Source organism: Alligator sinensis, unplaced genomic scaffold, assembly GCF_000455745.1.
Source record: "Alligator sinensis unplaced genomic scaffold, ASM45574v1 scaffold737_1, whole genome shotgun sequence".
In the NCBI taxonomy this organism is placed as follows: domain Eukaryota; kingdom Metazoa; phylum Chordata; order Crocodylia; family Alligatoridae; genus Alligator; species Alligator sinensis.
In genome coordinates, this window is record NW_005841930.1 from 3,716,284 (window position 1) to 3,734,884 (window position 18,601).

Here is an 18,601-nt window from a genome sequence, read left to right on the forward strand (position 1 = left end):
CAGCGGCCGAGCTGAGGCTTGTTGGACACGCGCGGACGGGCCCGTGCGGCGGCAGAGGGTCGAGGGGATGTGTCGGCTCAACTCGTGGGACAAATAAAGGGCAACGCGGGCAGGAGTCCGGGGAGCCCCCAGGCGCTGCCCAGGCAACCTCTGCCTTGAGACGGGAACGGACAGAGGACAAGACCACGGCCCCTGACCAGAGCCTCCGTCCCGGTCAAATACACGGGTGGCTTGGCCAGGGCCAGGAGGGGGTGGCCAGCAGGTTCGGGGCGTGGTGGGACCACAGAGCATCCATAGCCAAGGGGTAAGGCAAGATCAAGCAGGGGGGTTACCAGAAGCAGCTGTCAGGAAGCAAGCCAAAGTCAGCCCCTGGCTCTGAAGCCCAGGGTCTGGGCACCCAGGCAGAAACACAGGAACTGGCACCAGGGACATCACACAGGCCACAGCTACCCGCAGACTGAAGCCAGTTCATTGTGCGGCGAGGCCAGGTGCTGCAAGAGCACCTGAAAAGCAGCCCAAGAACCAGTCCTCTGGCAGAGGCGCTGCTGCAGGGTGCAGTGTTGCTGACCCAGTTGCCCAGCTGCAGTGCACAGGCCTTATAGCTGCATGCACTTGTGGGAAAGCAGTTGGGAGGGGGAGGAGCGTTGTGAAAGGCCCACGCAGGGGGAAGTTTGGGCACATTCTGCACGTGCTCTGAGTGTCCCATCTCTGCAGGGCACAAGGATGTGGCTCGTTTTTTTTTAAATTTCGTTCTTTGAGGCAGGAGGCAGGGATGTTGTGGACAGTGCCTTTCGTTAGACCAACTCAGTGGTTGAAATGATGTTAGACAAACTCTCGAATGCCAGACACTCCTCATCCGTTCTGAGGAGGAAAGTGTGCGGGCCGGGAGCGCTCTGGGCCCTTTTTCGCGCCGCGCAGGCTGTGGCCAGCAGCCCGGGCACGCTGGATCGGAGAGAACAGGCGACATGCTAGAATTAGTCACAGACGCGTAATGGTTGATTCAAGATTGTTTACTTACACCGAAGATGGTTGCAGTGTAGGCTGGACAGTTTTCCAGGCACAGCTCCAATTAAATCCTTGTTTGAGGACTACGACAAGCTCGGGTCTCTCCCACAGAGTTGTTGAGGCTCCGTGGGTCCTTTTGCGCGCAGGGAGAGGGATACGTCGAGGATTGCAAATGGCGACGGGGAAAGGCTAGAGGCTGATCAGACCTCTGTTGCCCGCTTGAAATGCGCTGGGTCCGATAGGCTCCGCAGTGCTTAGAGATCTTCACACAGCATGAAGATCCCTCCTCCTGGTGTTCATGGAGTCCTCCAACTTGGGTGGAAACCACTCAAGCTTTTTATACGGCTAGCAAGCCAATCACTAGCCGCCACGTGTGAATAATTTCACGCAAGCCAATAATGGGGCTCGAATTATCATACAAATGGCGGGAACTCTTTGCAACGAGCATTTCTTAGCTGCAAAGAAGAAATGCACACTGCAAAGAAAGCTACAATTTGGCGGGAAAATAATTCAGTGGCGCCAAAGCACACACAAAACAAAAATCACACCCTTGGGTTGTGACAGAAAGTAGCCCAGCCACTGATCACAGTTAACAACAGAGAATGGAGCTGTAAGTTTGGAGGGAAAGTCCCAGGTTAGCAGACATCACCTAAAGAGTTAAGAAAAGAAAATTGATTATTGGGGGGGATTGAGACTGCTCAAAAGGGTTGCTATCATCTGTTGCATATAGGAAGAGCTTCAAGAATCAGGTAGATTACAGTGTGCTATAAAATTGGTATTAGTATTCAGGCTTTGGTTCCTAGCATCCAGCCTGCTTATGATTTGTTGTTCCCAAAGGTATCCTTTAAAGGTGCTTGGTAGATTTCCCTTGATCACAAAGACAGCAAGGTCAGAGAGGGAGCAGTTCTTTTGTGAAAGCTGTTAGATGACACCTACAGTAATCAAAAGGATCAACAAGCACAAACTGCCTAAATTGTCTAGTGCTCACTGGCATTTAGCATCAGCAAGGACCACAAGCCAATCTATACTACCAAGCTTTGCTGAGGTAGGTATTGTCAGCTTAGGATATGAAAAGATCACTTCCCTAGCCAATATATCTATTCTGGCAAAACGTCTGGTGTGGACACAGCTTCGCCAACAGAAGAAGTCTAATTCAGCTAAGGCAGCGTAACTCTGCTGCCTCAGAGAAGTTTGGACTTTGATGTGCACAATGTTTTGCCAACAGACTGGAGAACAGGCCTGTGGGTGAAATCCAGCCGTTGTAGAACTTGGTGGAGACTTTGCCATCGACTTCAGTTGGTCTGGATTCCATAGCATAGTCCCAGGGGAAACTTAGAAATGACTTTTGTAGAAAAATGGTACAGCTTCATTTTTCTGTTTCTGCTGAGAGGAGTGGTACTGCTTAGTTTGCTTTTAATTGCAAAAAATATATTTTAGTTTCAGGAGGGGCAGCGATTAGGGTGCTGAGAAGCACGTGGATACTAAACAAACAGCAATAGTAATTTTCTTCCCAAAAGGGAGTTTCTTTACCCATTTCTTAAGTTTTAAAAATCTTATTCTGTTGGAAGGGGGAAAGTATATGGCAACATTAATACTGACTTTTTATAGCAAAACCACAAGTTTCCATATTGCTTCAGCAATTTCTATATTGTTAATCCTCTTGCGGAACAGACTGTAATTAGTGTGGGGAGGTTGCAGTGCAAACTGTAAAATGATTTATTTTTGCTATAAAACTGTTTATTCTCCTAGGAAACTCTTTTCCTGTTTGCAGTAAAAATGGCAGAAGAAACTCCAGACACTTCAGAGAAACTTGTTGTTATCCACTCCAAAGCTCACAGAGATACCATTCTGGCTAATTTTGAGGAACAAAGGAAAAAAGATTTTCTTTGTGATATTACTTTAATAGTGGAAAACGTGCACTTCAGAGCCCACAAAGCTCTACTGGCTGCCAGCAGTGAGTACTTTTCAATGATGTTTGTAGATGAAGGAGAGATAGGCCAGTCAATTTATATGCTGGAAGGCATGGTTGCAGATACTTTTGGTGCACTACTAGAATTCATCTACACGGGTTATCTCCAGGCCAGTGAAAAAAGTACAGAACAAATCTTGGCTACTGCACAGCTCTTAAAAGTGAATGACTTAGTATGGGCCTTCACAGATTATCAGACGAACCGTCGCCCAAATGATGCATTACCTGTCATTTCTAATAACGGGGCTTCTGTAGTTGTCTTGCCAAATGACAAGAAAAATGAAGATCCACCAAAGCGAAAGCGAGGAAGACCAAGAAAAGTCAAGAATACCCAAGAAGAAAAACTAGGGACAGCTTCTGTTGAAGATGTACAGCTAAGAGAGAATAATTCTGTGCAGAATAAACAAAATTTTATGAAAAAAGTTGCATTAGAAGAAGCAGTTGTTGATGAACAAGGTCCAGTAAGGAAAGAAGTTGAAGAAACTGAACATGCTTGTGGGTCAGATGCTGCTGTAGATTTGTCAGCTGAAAAGGATGAGAACTATGATCCCAAGTCTCAAGGAATACAGAGCACTCAGAGTCGGTATAGCAAACGTCGGTTACGGAGGTCAGTCAAGCTAAAAGATTACAAACTTCTGGGTGATGAAGAAGAGAAAGGACTGATGAAAAGGACAGATGGGAAAAAAAAGCGCACAGGTTCTGAAGCTCGCTGTAAAGACTGTGGCAAAGTGTTTAAATATAATCACTTTTTAGCTATTCATCAGAGAAGTCATACAGGTAGGCATGAAAAGACTGCTCATTTTGGGTTAGGGTACTGTAACTTATTACAGTTGGTTTGACTGTGATTATTTAAATATTGCGTGGTGCTACGGTAACATAGAATTTCTTAGCCCAGTGCTTCTCAAAGTGGTGGTCCGCGGACCGGTGTTGGTCCGCGAGCCACTGGTCACCGGTCCACAGCGAGTTGCCAGGAAAGAAAGAAATACATTTTCAGAAGCATAACATTGATATGTCATAGCGCCACAGTTCATACGTTCCAACACTCCAGGTGACGTCATGTTGTGCGAGGTGAGGAAAGAGAAAGAAACAGCCTGTCGCGCATTTGTGTAGCGCTGTTAAACACGCAGTTGCTGCCACCGGCTGAACTGGGCACCGATCCCTGGCCCACTGGAAAAAAAATTGCTGGTCCGCCACATCAGATAATTTGAGAAGCACCATCTTAGCCAGTTCTTCCTGCCAGTAACAAACTAGATACGTTGCATCTTTTAGGTTTTGGTGGGGGTTTTTTGGTTTTTTTGGTTTGTTTGTTTTTTTACTGTTTCGTTCCATCTTTACCCGAGAACATAATCTTCTTTATGTTTGTGGGTAGATTGCATTCTAGTTGCCCAATAGAAAACAGGATATTGTCAGTGCATATACAGTGACAGAAATTATTATACTTTCATATGTTTGCTACAAGAAGCTAAAGTCTTTTATTTAATTTCTGTCTGAAATCTGCTCTACTAAAGACTGATTGTATAATAAATGTAACGTACTGCCAGCTTAGAATATTTACAAAGTTGGTACTTTACCTTTAGGCGAACGCCCTTTTAAATGCAGTGAATGTGGCAAAGGCTTTTCCCAGAAGCACTCTCTCCAGGTTCACGAGCGGATGCACACAGGAGAACGTCCGTACACGTGTACTGTCTGCAACAAGGCTCTGACAACAAAGCATTCCCTTTTGGAGCACATGAGCCTTCATACAGGTAAATATCCTATGACAACTCTAACCTAACCCTACTTTGTATTAGGCTTGTTTTGAGTGCTGGCTACCATCCAGTGTAAGGAGTCTAAATTTATACAAGGGTATTGTGTTTCTATAGATATTTTGGATTTTTTTGTTACAGGACAGAAGTCTTTTACCTGTGATCAGTGTGGAAAGTTTTTCAGCCAAAAGAGACAACTAAAGAGTCACTACCGAGTGCATACAGGTATAACACATTTGGGTTGGAGAGGTGGCTTGGGCTGTGAATCTTCTGTAATGGGTTGCCAAAGATCTTGATACAGGTTTCTGAAACAAACTGTTGGTACAGAAACTAGTGAACATATGAGGAATTAAGAATTGAACAGCTGACGAAGGAATGGGATATGTTGGAAATATAGTTAACCAAGCAGGCTTGCCAGATGGTCAAGAAGCACTGATTTGCACTGCTGTTTGAAAGACTGGTGTCTTATTATTTTAATTCTGGTCATTTCTGCCCAAGGTAAGCTGGGATTTTATAAAACTAGTGCTTTCTTCACTATTCATTGTGCCTTGTGGTGTTTCTCTCCTCTTGCTGAATAGTATTGATGAGCTTTAAAATAAGTCCTGACCAGTCCTGTTCTGGATACACAATGACTGTATCATAAGCATATAGAGTAGGAAGAAATTAAGCACTCTCAAAATTCAAAAAGAAAGGCATGGGATTTCTTGGGACAGTGAGAGCTAAAACAGTCTCCTTTCTTCAACAATATAATTATTTGGAGAGAGAGAGTAGGATACTGCTACAATTTCTTTTAACTTGCAGCATTAGAAATTACCAATGAATCATTGTTGTCTTCTTTATAAATTATATTAAAGTGGTTATTTTGCAGGGAAATGCTTTAACAAAGATCACTGAAGAAGTACAGGGGATCATTTATGCACTGACACTTTTTTTATTATTGCGACAAGGCCATTCATTACCGGAATGTACCCTGTGTCGTCGCAAATTCATGGATGCAGCTCAGTTAAAGAAACATCTAAGAACACATACAGGTAATACTATACATTATTATTTTTGCCGAGAAAGCAGATAAACACAATTGTCAGCTATAGTAAGGTTCACAGACTGCCCTTCTTGGCAGAGAGATGAGCTTCAGCCATTTTCTCTCAATAATAGTGGCCAGGTTCTTAGTGGGGAAGTATGTCCCTTAGGTGTGGCTTCTGCTGTTCATAAAAAGCACAGAAGACAACTCATGTGAACACAACTCCAAAGCAATGCTGTATTAGGAGGGCTACTCTGTTTTTGTTCTTTTGGGGTTTTTTAAGTTAAAAAGTTGCAGAAAATTTTAGATGCTTGCTTGTGGTTTAATCTGAGTTGAAAACCTTGTCAAGCTCATGGAGGAACTTGACAAACTCAGGGAGAGCTGTTATTATAAAATAAGTATTTTGTGTTTTGTTTAACAGCATCTTTTTATGGATGACATCAGAATCCTTACAAATCTTAGCTTCACCCTTCTTGCTTTCTCTGCTAGTGACACAGAAGGAATACCATGAGCCATAGGAATGAACGAGTTAGAGTAGAATGAATGTTGAACTTTTATAGTACTTGTAACTCTTGACACTGTCTTTTCTCCTCAGAATATTAAATAATTTCTTTTAAGTAGTACAATACTAAGTACAAACAGAGATGGTTAGCTGTGTTATTCTGAAGACAAGCAGAAGGTAGGACAGGGTGGCACCTTAACAGGGAGGCATGAGCTTTTGTGGCCAACAGCCTACTTAATTCATTCCTAGCATCTGATGAATTACAGAAACACATAGTAGTAAAAACAGGATGATTCCAGTTTTTCCTTTTCTGAATATTGCAAGCATTTAAATGGAGTAAAACATTTTACATTCAGTTTCAAATCTTTGCCCTGGGTCTTAGATGACCAGGGATTTTTTTCTGTTTTATGAATCCATTAAAATATAAAGAAAATGAAGTACAAATAAAAATCTGTAGTTTGTTTACACAGTAACACTTGTTCCCTGCTTTTGACTCAAGGCAAGAAGCACTCTCTCCAGGCAGAGGCATCAGAAATGGCTAACCAGGGCTATAAACATTTAAAAACCTGCAGTCTTTGCCTCTATCCTCCTTGAAAATCTGAGTTCAGGTTCCTCAAGTCCTTAGGGTGGCAAACATCACTGATTGTGAGTCACCAGTGCTTTCTAGGCACAAGCAAGCTGAAAATGGAGGAACGTCACATTTTCAGTGGAGCTTCAAAGCTAGTATTAAATGTCAGCTTTTACATGACGTTTGATAAAAGGAGTCATTAGGACATACTCGGTGTGTGTACACATTCATTAATGTACTATAGTTACTGCACATTAAGTTTAGTACTTGGATAGCCAAGTACTAAATCAGTGCACAGTAACTTGTGTAACTTGTGTGCAGTACCATTGGAGCACAGGTTTTTTGTGATGCTTACTGTGCAGTAGCCTAATACTACTGCACAGTAGCATATTAGCACGGCTTTTGCCCAGCAGACTACTGCACAGTGCTATTAGGCTACTGCGCAGTTAGTGTCTCATGTAGATGTGCCCACTTTGTACAAGTTTTCAAAAATGTTCCCAAAGCAAGACGTACCATTTTTAAAATAGATTCAGTATTTTTCTTTTCAGTTTTGTGAAAAGGCTAAGTCGGCTGATATCACTATTGCCCTTGGACTTAAGAAACCTAAACACGGGTTCTCAAGGAGGAACAAGACAAAAATGTAGCTTACAAAACCTGTTATACCCCTAGTTAACCAGCAACTCTCACCCTTGAGTTTCAGCTGTCTGTACTCCATCTCTCTAGAAATGTAAGAATGTAACTTCTTCATATTGAGTTAAGAAGAAACAGGAGTTACTTGCATTTACACTTGACTGTATGGACAGTAGTTTTTTTTTTTTAAGAACATCCTAGGGAGTTGGGGTGATCTACTGGACAGTACTGGCCTGGGATTCTAGAGATCTGGTATTGTTCCAGGCTTTGCTACTGGGCTGCTGGATGACCTTGACAAATCATTACTCTCTCTTCCTCATTTTCCCCATCTGCAAAATGGGTATAATGACAATTAACTACTTTGTAAAGTGCTTTGAAACCCACTAAGGAGAAGTGATATGTAGGAACCAAATGGCATTTTTACTATTAATAATACTTCTACATTAACTATAACTTTTGAATGTATGTCAAACTCTTTTTGGCAGGCGAGAAGCCATTTACTTGTGAAATCTGTGGCAAGTCATTCACAGCAAAAAGTTCTCTTCAAACTCATATCAGAATCCACAGGTACGGTTTTGCTGGTTTGAATTTTTTATTATACCATAGCTCTTAAGAAGACAAAATCTAGTCCAGTGTGTGTGTCATGTGCTGGTTTCCAGCTACCCTGAGCAGCTATAAGTCCTTAAACTGGTATGTGGTTGATTTAGTAAAAGCTTCGATTGGCATGTATGTTTGCTGTTTACTTAATAACCAATTCATGTTCACTGCATTTGAACATTTCTAGAAATTGTGATGGAGAAATGAGTCAAAATGATGAGCCCTGTGTTGTATATTCTTGGGTTTTTACACATTGTTCTAAAGCAGTGGGGGAGCCAACCTTTTTGCTAGGCATGCCACAAAGTAAGCCTCACACCTCACTAGTGCCACTCCAGTCCCCTTCCCCTGCCCAATCTGCTGCTCTGCTTTCTGTTCCCTGCCCTGTGCTCCTTGAACCAAGGCAAGACTCCTCTCTGAAACAAGATCTGTCTTTACATCTGTGTATTGTACACTATTAAGTATTGTGTCCATAACTAAACAAGTAACACTTAACAATATGAAAATTACATTGTCAACTTCTCCAGAAAGGTATTAAATCCCTACAGTCATGGTGTAAAAAAGTTGTCTCGCTTATTTAACAGTTTAAAACCCTGGCATATACAAATCTAAACTCTTAGAGTTGCATTTAGTCACGTGTGCCTAAAATTGGTGTCAAACATTTCCAAGCTGTAATGCTGATGTGACCTTGGGCATTCAAACATGAGAGTGACAGTTGTGGCATAGATTCCAAATAGAGACATCTCTGGCAATTAATGTGGGCAATCTGGCCAATTTATTCCTGGGAAGGAAGTGTGAAATGCAGTGCATATTTTAACATATTTGAAAATAGTTTTCTCATGGAATTCTGCTTGATATTTTTAAGCATATTGGGTAGTAGGGTTGGAGCATTGTAGCTGTGATGGTCAAGGAAATGTATGAAAGGCAAGAGTTTTTGTGAAATCTTTCATTAGACCAAATGTATAGCTGTGAGGGGCATTGGCCTGTTGAAAATGTATGTCAGAAAGTTTGTCCAGCATGTTCCCCCAACTACATTTGATACAATAAAAGATATCACAGTAAAGCTTGCCCCTCCTAAATAATGGGGAAGTAAAGGGAGGTGTAGGAAGATGTATGTAGACTGACCACAGTGATAAAATGTCAGAATTAGCTCTTTTAACTGAGGCATGAAATAAAATAATTTAGAGTACAGTAAATTACATTCTGGTCTTTCCAAGTTGCTTGTAGGCAGGAAATTAGCCTTTAGGTATTTGTCAGCCAGCCCTAAAAAAGCTGGAAATAAAAATTTATCTTTAAAATGACTACTGCTTTTAAAGGTCTGAAATAGGTGGCTGCATTTTTCTGATCATTTTGGTGTCTGTGGTGCCACTTGCTCTTTGTCAAATTCCAACTGCAGAGTTCTATAACCTCAGTTATTACTGTATGACAGTGGTTCTGTTTATCTTACTAGCTTTCTAGAAAAATCTAGAAAATCTGACACTGAATTTTTTCTTACATGGTTGCATGCAAGTGTTCTGCAGCATAGCAGAGCCTCTGTTTAAATACTTTGCCTGTAATACTTGGCAGAAAGCAGTTGCTTTAAAATGGATGTTGCTGATGAAGTAAATTGCATTCTCTTGCAGAGGAGAAAAGCCATATTCTTGTGGTATATGTGGAAAATCCTTCTCTGATTCAAGTGCCAAGAGAAGACACTGTATCTTGCACACAGGAAAAAAGCCTTTCTCCTGCCCAGAGTGTAATCTGCAGTTTGCACGTTTGGACAATTTGAAATCTCATTTGAAAATTCACATCAAAGAAAAGCAATTGCAAGAAGCCAGTGCTGCCCCAAGCAGTAGCAGTAACTCAGAAGAGGTCAGAAATGTTCTTCAGCTACAGCAGTATCAGCTGTCCACATCAGGAGGGCAAGAGATTCAGTTACTGGTCACTGATTCAGTACATAACATAAACTTCATGCCTGGCCACAGCCAAGGTATTAGTATTGTTGCTGCTGAGAACTCCCAAAATATGACAGCAGATCAAGGTGCTAATCTCACATTACTCACTCAGCCATCACAGCAGCTGCAGAACTTGCTGCTTTCAGCTCAACAAGAACAAGCAGAACAAATCCAAAGTATAAATATGATAGAGAACCAAATAGAAACTGCACAGCCTGAGCAAATGCATGTCATCACTCTTTCAAAGGAGACACTGGAACATCTCCATACACATCAGGGACAAACCGAAGAAATTCATTTGACAGCAGGATCTTCACATCCAACTCGGCACATGCAGCTGAGCCAAGAACCTAGTCATCAGTCTCATATTAGCCCAGATACAGTCCAGCCCCATCAAATTAGTGAAGAACAGAATCAAAACATACACATGAATGAATCGGATCAACAATCTTTGTCAGTAAATCAGCCATCTCATGAGCATCCAATTCAAGGTCAGGTTTTTTGAAATGCAGGCCTGTGTTTTTCCTTGTTCCTTTCTTAAATTGTTGTTTGCCACCACTAAATTGAGCTGTAAGGTACTTCTCTGTAGGCAGTGGTCTACATCAGGGCTGTCTAACATATAAGCAGCAAGGGACTAGACATACCCACCAGGCTTCACTAAAATCAGGCTGTGGGCTGCATAGATGCCCCCCTGCTGCATTGTACAGGTGCCACTACCACCACTGCACCATATACCCACATAGACATAATCTTACCCTCAGCCCCCTTGCATTGCCCTTGGGGGAGGGCACAAAGAAGCCAGAGGAGGGAGGGAGAGCCTGGAGACTGCTGCTGCAACCAGAGCAATATGGTGAGTGGCATCTGGGCAGGAGACATAGCCAGTTGTTCAATACTGAACTACATCAGTGCTGTCCAATTCATGGCTTGCTGGCAGCCTGCAAGGGATTGATTTGTGGTCTGTGGGCTCCTACCTGGGCACCACTCATCACTCCAGCTGCTGCCACCACTGGCGTTCCAGTCTCTTCCTCCCTCCTCCAGTTTCCACTTCCTCCCTCCACCTCTGGGAATGGGGCAGTATGGCCCACTGAGCCTGACATTTGGGGGGCCCTGAATGGTGGGGGGGCATTGGGGTGTGTGACTGGGAGGGCCAGAGGAGACTGCATGTGCATCACATGTGGTATATGGTCCCCAGATGCTCAAAAGTTGGATAACCTTGATTACAGGTATCACATTTCATTTCATTTCTGCAGCACATTAGCTATCCAAAGTTGTATTGATGATCAGTTTATTTTGGCTCATTTATTTTTAGGGTTAATTACTCTAGATGTCTGCATGGCCTCTCTGCAGAAGTCAAACTTAACAGTATCTGAACTACTCTACCTTTCAACACAGGCAAAGCTTTTCACAAAATTATCACCATTTGTCTTATTCAATGAGCTTGTCTCTCTCCAAGTTCACATATAACTTCCAGTGTCATCATTCCTTTAAGTTGGTGAAGCTGCTCTGCCTGGCCCACCAGGCTACCAACAGGCCACCAGAAGTTGGGCTGTGTGGCCAAGGGAGTGGCTTGCCACAGAATCCAGGGTTCCTGGGCCCTGGTGGACATGGCAGTCAGCAGCAAGAGGGTGAGCCCAGAGCGGATACCATCACACCCTCCAGCTGTTTTGCCCAGCACCACTGAAGCAGCCCTACTTCCTTGGCTAGTGGCCCAGCCACTACTGTATGCTGCATGCCCCGTGTCAGAGCTGTTACTGCTGTATACCCCACGTGCTGCTGCCTTGGCCCATAGTAGCGGCAGCAGCACCAGATCCAGTATGGGGCATGCAGCATGCATCAGGACCAGAGCTGCCGCTTGCCACTGTGTACCAGGCAGGAACCAGAGCTGCCCCCACCAGAACCACGCTTTGCCCTGGGCTGGATGCAGACCACAAGGAGCCCTGTGGTCCTAATCTGGTTTAGGGCAGGAGGTAAGCTTGACACTCCTGCCTTAAGTGAATTTTGATTTATGGAACACTACATTTTCTTTTGCTTTTGTTTGAAACTGACTGGCTCTGGTACACCACTTCTTCATGTTATAGAAGTCTTGTTCCTGAGACAAATGTTAAACCAATGCAGTTAATGTAGAGGCAACAGGATGCAGTAGCTAAAGAGGAGTACAGGAAAGTCAGAGTTGTACTCCTGTATCTGCCATTGGCTTGTATGACCTCGGGCAAGTCGCCTAGCCTCCCTGTGCCTTAGTTTCCTCACCTATAAAAATGTGGCTACTGTTTAACTGCCTCTGCAATGCACTTTGAAGACTCTGCTGTATGGTGCTGCATAAGTGCAAAATATTATTTCTTCCAGGATTCTGTCTTGGCTTAGGAGCGAGTTTATATTTTCAAACAATTTTTATGTATTTTTGAGTATAGACTGTAACGTGACTTAATATATGGAAAAGGTTATACCTGGTCTTCACTGCAAGTGAAACAAAGAATAAAGTCACATATGGCACATCTCTTAAGCTTTTTAAAAGTAGCGTGGCTTTTTGTTAATTAGAGTAGATGTGTGCAGTTTGTCACTAATGCAGTTGCCTGGTAGGGAAGATGAGCTGAAATCTTATTGAAAAGACATCCCAGAAAAGGAAGCTGGGGTAGGGCACGTGCTGCAGCTAAGGGTTCAGTTACTAAAAATATTCCTTAATGTGTGTGTTAAAATCCAGGTGAACCATTAGATGTCTATCTGTTGCACTGCTTTTAATTCTCAGTTACGGTCTATTGCAGCTTCTTACTTATTTTTTGTTTGACTATTTAAAAAAAAATATTCCCATATGGCTGACTATCCAAATGACCAAACAGAAAGCCACTGATCTGAATTGGCAATTCTGGGTGTTTGTCCATTTGTAAATTCAAAGTGCTGAGCTGGCCACTGGGAATGTGCTGCTGTAGCTTGGCTTCCTTCAAAAGCTATTGGCATGTCAATGTATATAAAAGTTGATATGGGGAGGTGAGGCAGTGGGGGTAAATTTTATTTTTAAAGATGAATTGTTCTCCAACTCCAAAATTGCTATTGTTGCTTTTAAGCTTACTTGTTATCTAACTTTCCTCCAAAAATGGAAAAATGCTATCTTGTTTATGTAACCTGGAAAGCCTGCAACAAAAGAGAGCTAGAATATTTTATAACTGAAGATTTTTGATGCTGCAAAAACTAAAAAAATATAAATAAGTTTTTATTTACCGCCTCTAGGAAAATCTTGTTTGTTCTTCTTACAAAATCATGGTATAATATTTACATTGTTCTCCTGGTTCTTAAACCATTGCAAGGTAACGTTTTGTTGACAATACTGCTGTATATACAGCATATCCTGCCTTGTGCCACAGGCTTGTATAACCTTGTGTAAGACTTCAATCTCCATTTCATAATCATGTGAATTCTAAAATGCTTTAAAACAAGTTGCAGCTTTCTTTGGTTAAGCTCTAAGAGACTATGTAATGAAAGCAAGCTAATTATTAAAGTTTAAGAAAAATGGTGTTTTCGAGTTGTTAATCTTCACATTAATACCCAAGTTGTCACTAATGTATTGGTATAACTCTGATCATACTACAGTGTTTTGCAACCTGCAGTCTGCAAGCCACATCTCGCCCTCCGAGCTAGTGTCTTTGGCCTGCAAAGCCAGGGAGCCTTCTGTGGTGGGAAGAAGTGGTGGTGCTGCAAGGTGACTCCAGGGTGGCTGGAGTGGTGACTCTGGCTCCAGCTCTGGCAGTGTGGGTTAGGGTTGAGGTGGTACATGTTTAGAACTGTATTTCTCTAAAGCAGCCCTCACTGCTGACCCCTGTATTGCAGTTATGTAGCAGATACTAGATGTACCTGAAATGGAAAGATTTCTTATTTACTACAAGTGCTTCAATCATTTGTAAGACTAGGAATAGAACAGTCTCTAAAAAAAGCCAACATGTGAACAAGAGAATGAATCACTAATCTTGTACCGTTTTGTTTAAAAATAGCAACTTCTTTTCTTTTGGTTGTTCTCAAGAGTGAGAAACCATGCACTTTTCTCATTGCCTATAAATTTTGTCTTTCGCTGGAAAGTTTGCACCACTCATTTTGCTTCTCAGTGTGTAAATTTCTATTAAAATGAAAATTATAAGACTTGGTATTCTGTGTTCACACTCATGTGATGTTCTTTTTTTTTTTTTTTAAGAATAGTGTTTTGACTGCTTTGGATTTGGAAAAAAACATCTTCAGCTTCTGTTTAGGAAGACTTCCAAAGTGAGCCTGATTAACACATTTTAAACAAATGCCTTTCATCCACCATTGTCATACAAACAAAATGCTCCAAGTATTTCCCCTGCACTATTAAAAGTTCCTAATGACTTAGCTATCATACAAAAGGTAGGGTAGATTTGCATCTAATAAGCTAAATCAGAGGTACGTCTCTGATTTACGTAGTTAGTCTATAAGGTACAAATCTACCCTGCCTTTTGCCAGACTTCAGACTCCTGCCATCTAACTATCTCAACTATCATGTCACATCTTGATAAACAGTGACATTATTAAGATTTGGGTTTTGGATGTAATCAATATAAGAAAATGCTCCCATAATTAATTAATTAAAGATAAATGCAGTATTGTAACATGATTGAACATACAGAGTTAGAATTCTCTCTTGAGATTCTGGTTTCTGTTAATACTATTCATGCTTATGCATTTGTTCTGCCACTTCACTCTTTTTTTTCAATTGGCTCTTCAAAGGGACAAAGATTGAGTATGTGTCCTTACCTGTCGACAAGTATTCAAATATTCCACCAGGAATCAAGGTCATATCCATTTCATACACAGCCAGTTCTAGTAGATGCTGTTTTGCTATTTATAAAGTATCTAGCACACTTGGACGCTTCAGAAGTTATACTTTTACAACTTTTTTTTATCATTCTGATCACAAGTGTGCTCCATAAAGACTACTTCTGCTCATCTTGGATAACCATACCAGAGAACAATGGTCTCCAACCTTTTTAAGTAGGAGAGATTACCTTTGGCATTTAAAAGCAACCCAAGAGCTACTGTGTGCCGCAAGTGCAATGGGATCTGATTTGAGATCCCACAATCACGCCTTCTGCCATGTATGTTGTGCATGGCAAGAGGTGCAATTGTGTGGATCCTGCGTTAGATCCCATTGTGCCTTTACCTGCACATGTAGAAGGGCCCTTATGTATGTATATGAGCCAAGCATTTCCTGAATCCCATTTTGCCAGTGGTCCATGGCAATGAGTTTTTGTGTGAAAATGTTTGTTACCTTCTAGTTGTGTTGAAAGTTCTGTGCGTGCACTATAAATATCTAACCTACCTACTCTGGACCTTGCTTTTTTTTTTTTAAATTGTACTGTGGAGCATGACTCCTTTAAGAACCACAGTGTAGCTGCAAGCAACACGGAATAAAAACTTGGTTGTGTATATTTAAAGATACAAATCCATTTAGTAGCATAATTTCCTATGAATAAGATACCAAGTGTGATGTTTTCTATTGATGACATGGATCACTGAAATGTATGGAGGTGAATCTGTTCTGGTTCATGTCCCACTTTGACACTGATATTTGGAAAAATCATTAAAATAGATTTTGATATATCTAATTTGGAGAGTGAAAGTTAATATAACTCCAGATTTAATCTCTTGTGACATAAAGTATTTTAAAAAGCTCATGTTTAATAACTTCATAATATCAATCTAGAATTTTCATAAAATGTAGTCCTGTACAGGTAACAATAGCATTGGGCTTGTTTAGTTAAATTGTTAACCTACCTCCTTTTATTCATTTCTTCTGGTAGTTACAGCCATGCACCCTGTTTTTTTTTAAACTATAATGTTTACATTCTTTGCACTTACCTTCCTTGAAATGATGAGAAGCCGCCCCCCCACCCCTCCAGAAGTGAAAGGCAGAAATAGTTTATATAAATTAGATGTTCTTTTTAAAAAAATGAGCACAAGCAGATAGGCTTCATTTGCAGCAGCATTGCAGGGTTAAAACGTTGCAATTTTATATATTTTGCAACATTTTGGCATAAATGAGGGCTGGCCAAGAGCATCAGGAATTGTTTCAAATCTGGCTTTGCTTGGCTGAGGATAAATTGAAGCTTTCAGGAAGGGGTACCAATCAAGGAGCTTTAGAATGGAGAGCTGGGCATAAATGATGTAAATTAAATACACAGTTAGGAAAAATGTGTGAAATTATCACTGTTGTGTTGATTTGTGATGCTCTAAAAACGTGCAGGTCTAGAGAAAAAGGAAAAAGCACCAAACTAAAGCTACATATCTAAATCTTTTGTTTTGGTTCCCTTTTAGCATTGACCTGAAGCAGCCCCAAAACTTTGTCCACCACAGCCAAGGTGGTTTTGCCACTGTTTTTTGGTTCGGTCACTTGCAGCTAACTGGAGAATGCCTAGGTTTTACTGCTCCTAGCAACAACGTGTAGAAAAATATCCGCCTTGTCTACAATGGGCATGTCTACATGTGTGATTAATGTGCACATTAATCACACATTAATGTCCAGTTTTTTGTTCTTGGATGCACCATTTGAACATGTGCCTGGGAGCAAAAAACTCCAGATCATATGCTCTGGAGTTTATTTATGCAAAGCATGTATAGGGCAGCCCACATATGCAATGCTGTGCATGAGTAAATTCTGCTGCAGGGTTATACTTGTAAATATTTTGTACTTGTAAATGTTTTCCACAATTACTAAGTATTTACAAGTACTGTCCTGTGGTAGAGTTTATTTGTGAGCAGCACTGCACTAATGAACTCTGCCACAGGATAGATACTTGTATTTACAGGTACTACCCTATGGCAGAGTTCATTAGTTTGGCACACCTTAATAGGGGCACACATGTAGACACCAATATGTTTACTGTGCAGTTAATTAGTCAACTATATAATAAACATTTCATGTAAACATGCCCAATGGGATATAAACAGAAATTACACACAAATTGGTATAAGTGATTGGAAACTAGTTCAAACATGTAACGCAACAGAACTTCAGTGCATATCAACTACTTTCAAAAGGGCCGAAACCAGTTTAAGATAAACCTGGATGGATTCAGTATCAGACTGACTTAGGTTAACTCAGTTTATTGAACTTCTGTTCCAGATCTCCTCCAGATTTAAGTTAATTCACAGCACCCAAGGATGCATTGCACCTATCCTGGAAGCCTGCCCTTGCAGGGTGGGTGGGCTAGCCTTGACCCAAGCTGTTTGCTTCAGCAGAGCAGGGAGGTGTGCTCTAGCACCCCTTGACATCTGGCCTGGGCCACTGCAGGCATGTGACTGCATTTCCAGAATCAAAAGAGAATGTCTGTTCACTCTCTTACCGGTCCAGTCTATGCAGCTTAGACTAACCTGTGAAGTCTGAACTGATTTAACCTTGGGCTTTTTGACTGTCTGTACTTAGCCTATAGCTACATCTTTTTTTGTTTTCTAGTGAGTATAAGCCCTGTCTTCCATAAAATAAAGAGAAATACTAATTCCTCCATACTAATTTGTGTCATGAAATGAAATTGGAACACTCCATAAATTATAAGTGTAAATTTAACTACTGTAAGCTAAATTTAAACCCATACGAGTGTCTGCTCACAGCTTGCTGAAGCGTAGCTAACTTGGTTTAACAGCATGCTTTTGGTGTTATGTTTACATAGTTTCATAAATGAGGGGCACTACTTTCAATAGCAGCTATTAGCTCTAGCATGTTGTCTTTCTTCTAATCACCAATATCACTTCTGTTTTGCCTACACTGAGCTATGACCAGCATATCTTGTTCCATATATCCTTTTTGTGCAGGCAGCGAAAAAGCACAGGATGCACTGGCAAGGTGGGGTGAAATAGACCTAGAACTGTCCTCAAAGCACCAAAGATGTCACAAATCAAACTGCCTTGCATGTGTTTCTCAGTCACCTCTCACTACTTCTACAGGAGAGGTGATGAAATGGAAAAAATAGAGGTGAACAAGCAGCAGTGTAAATTAGAGTCTCTTGAAGGTGAGAGTGAAGCAACCTGAGCAATCCTTTTCACATCTGCAAGAGAAACCACAAAGCCAATGGTCAGCAGGGTCACAAGTTGCTGCTGACAAGGATGGAAATTTGAGGATTGTATTTGACAGCCTTTGTATAGTTAGTGGTTTCTTTTTCTTCTTTTTAATTTTTTTAATCTTCTGCTAGCATGTACAGTTTATAGCTATTGGCCTGAACGGTTCAATGTTTTCTTTTAATGTCTAGCTCTGAGCATTTCACAACGCTGATTTGGCTATACATTTAAAAATAACCTTGCATCACTACTAAGGGAAATATATAAACGTAGGTTTAAAAAACCTGTCGCAGGCAAATTTGTGTATGTTTGTTTACAAGTTCGCTCAGAGCTTGGGTCTGTACCTCTTAAATTTATACTACAACTATACTAACTTTAAAATGCAACATAATGGCATTTTATATAATATATAACAAAGCTCTATTTACAACACTTTGGAATTTAAAATAACATCTTTGGAACCCACTGCCTCTTTTTTTCCAAGCAAATAAAAAGACTTTAACACTGAAACTGAACTTTGTAGTTTTAGCAGGCTGCACAAATATCGGTATTAATGAAACCTCTAATGTTCCTGTTGAATA

The 18,601-nt window shown here is 41.2% G+C and overlaps 1 protein-coding gene across 5 annotated transcripts; it reads left to right on the plus strand.

Moving 5' to 3' along the window:
* Window positions 1-6: 6 nt before the first annotated feature.
* On the plus strand, window positions 7-14,521 carry ZBTB24 (zinc finger and BTB domain containing 24). 5 transcript variants are annotated; one of them, XM_025198853.1, is made up of 8 exons: window positions 7-304; window positions 1,843-2,050; window positions 2,755-3,751; window positions 4,552-4,719; window positions 4,861-4,944; window positions 5,667-5,750; window positions 7,926-8,007; window positions 9,657-14,521. In XM_025198853.1, the coding sequence occupies exons 2-8, from the start codon at window positions 1,931-1,933 to the stop codon at window positions 10,471-10,473; spliced, it is 2,352 nt and encodes a 783-aa protein (XP_025054638.1). In that variant the 5' UTR covers window positions 7-304; window positions 1,843-1,930; the 3' UTR covers window positions 10,474-14,521. The 5 variants fall into 5 exon arrangements, 3 of the variants coding, with proteins under 3 accessions (XP_025054638.1, XP_025054639.1, XP_025054640.1); XM_025198854.1 differs by lacking the exon at window positions 1,843-2,050; XR_003093028.1 differs by lacking the exons at window positions 7-304; window positions 7,926-8,007; window positions 9,657-14,521 and adding an exon at window positions 5,047-5,217 and having other exon boundaries at window positions 1,470-2,050.
* Window positions 14,522-18,601: the final 4,080 nt, after the last annotated feature.

What these genes read in the sequence shown, in the direction of transcription:
- ZBTB24 (XM_025198853.1), top strand. Translation starts at nt 1,931, where the DNA reads ATGACACCTACAGTAATCAAAAGGATCAACAAGCACAAACTGCCTAAA. An exon ending in TACTACCAAGCTTTGCTGAG is followed by an intron (nt 2,051 to 2,754) that starts GTAGGTATTGTC and finishes TTATTCTCCTAG; the next exon opens with GAAACTCTTTTCCTGTTTGC. An exon ending in ACTCATATCAGAATCCACAG is followed by an intron (nt 8,008 to 9,656) that starts GTACGGTTTTGC and finishes ATTCTCTTGCAG; the next exon opens with AGGAGAAAAGCCATATTCTT.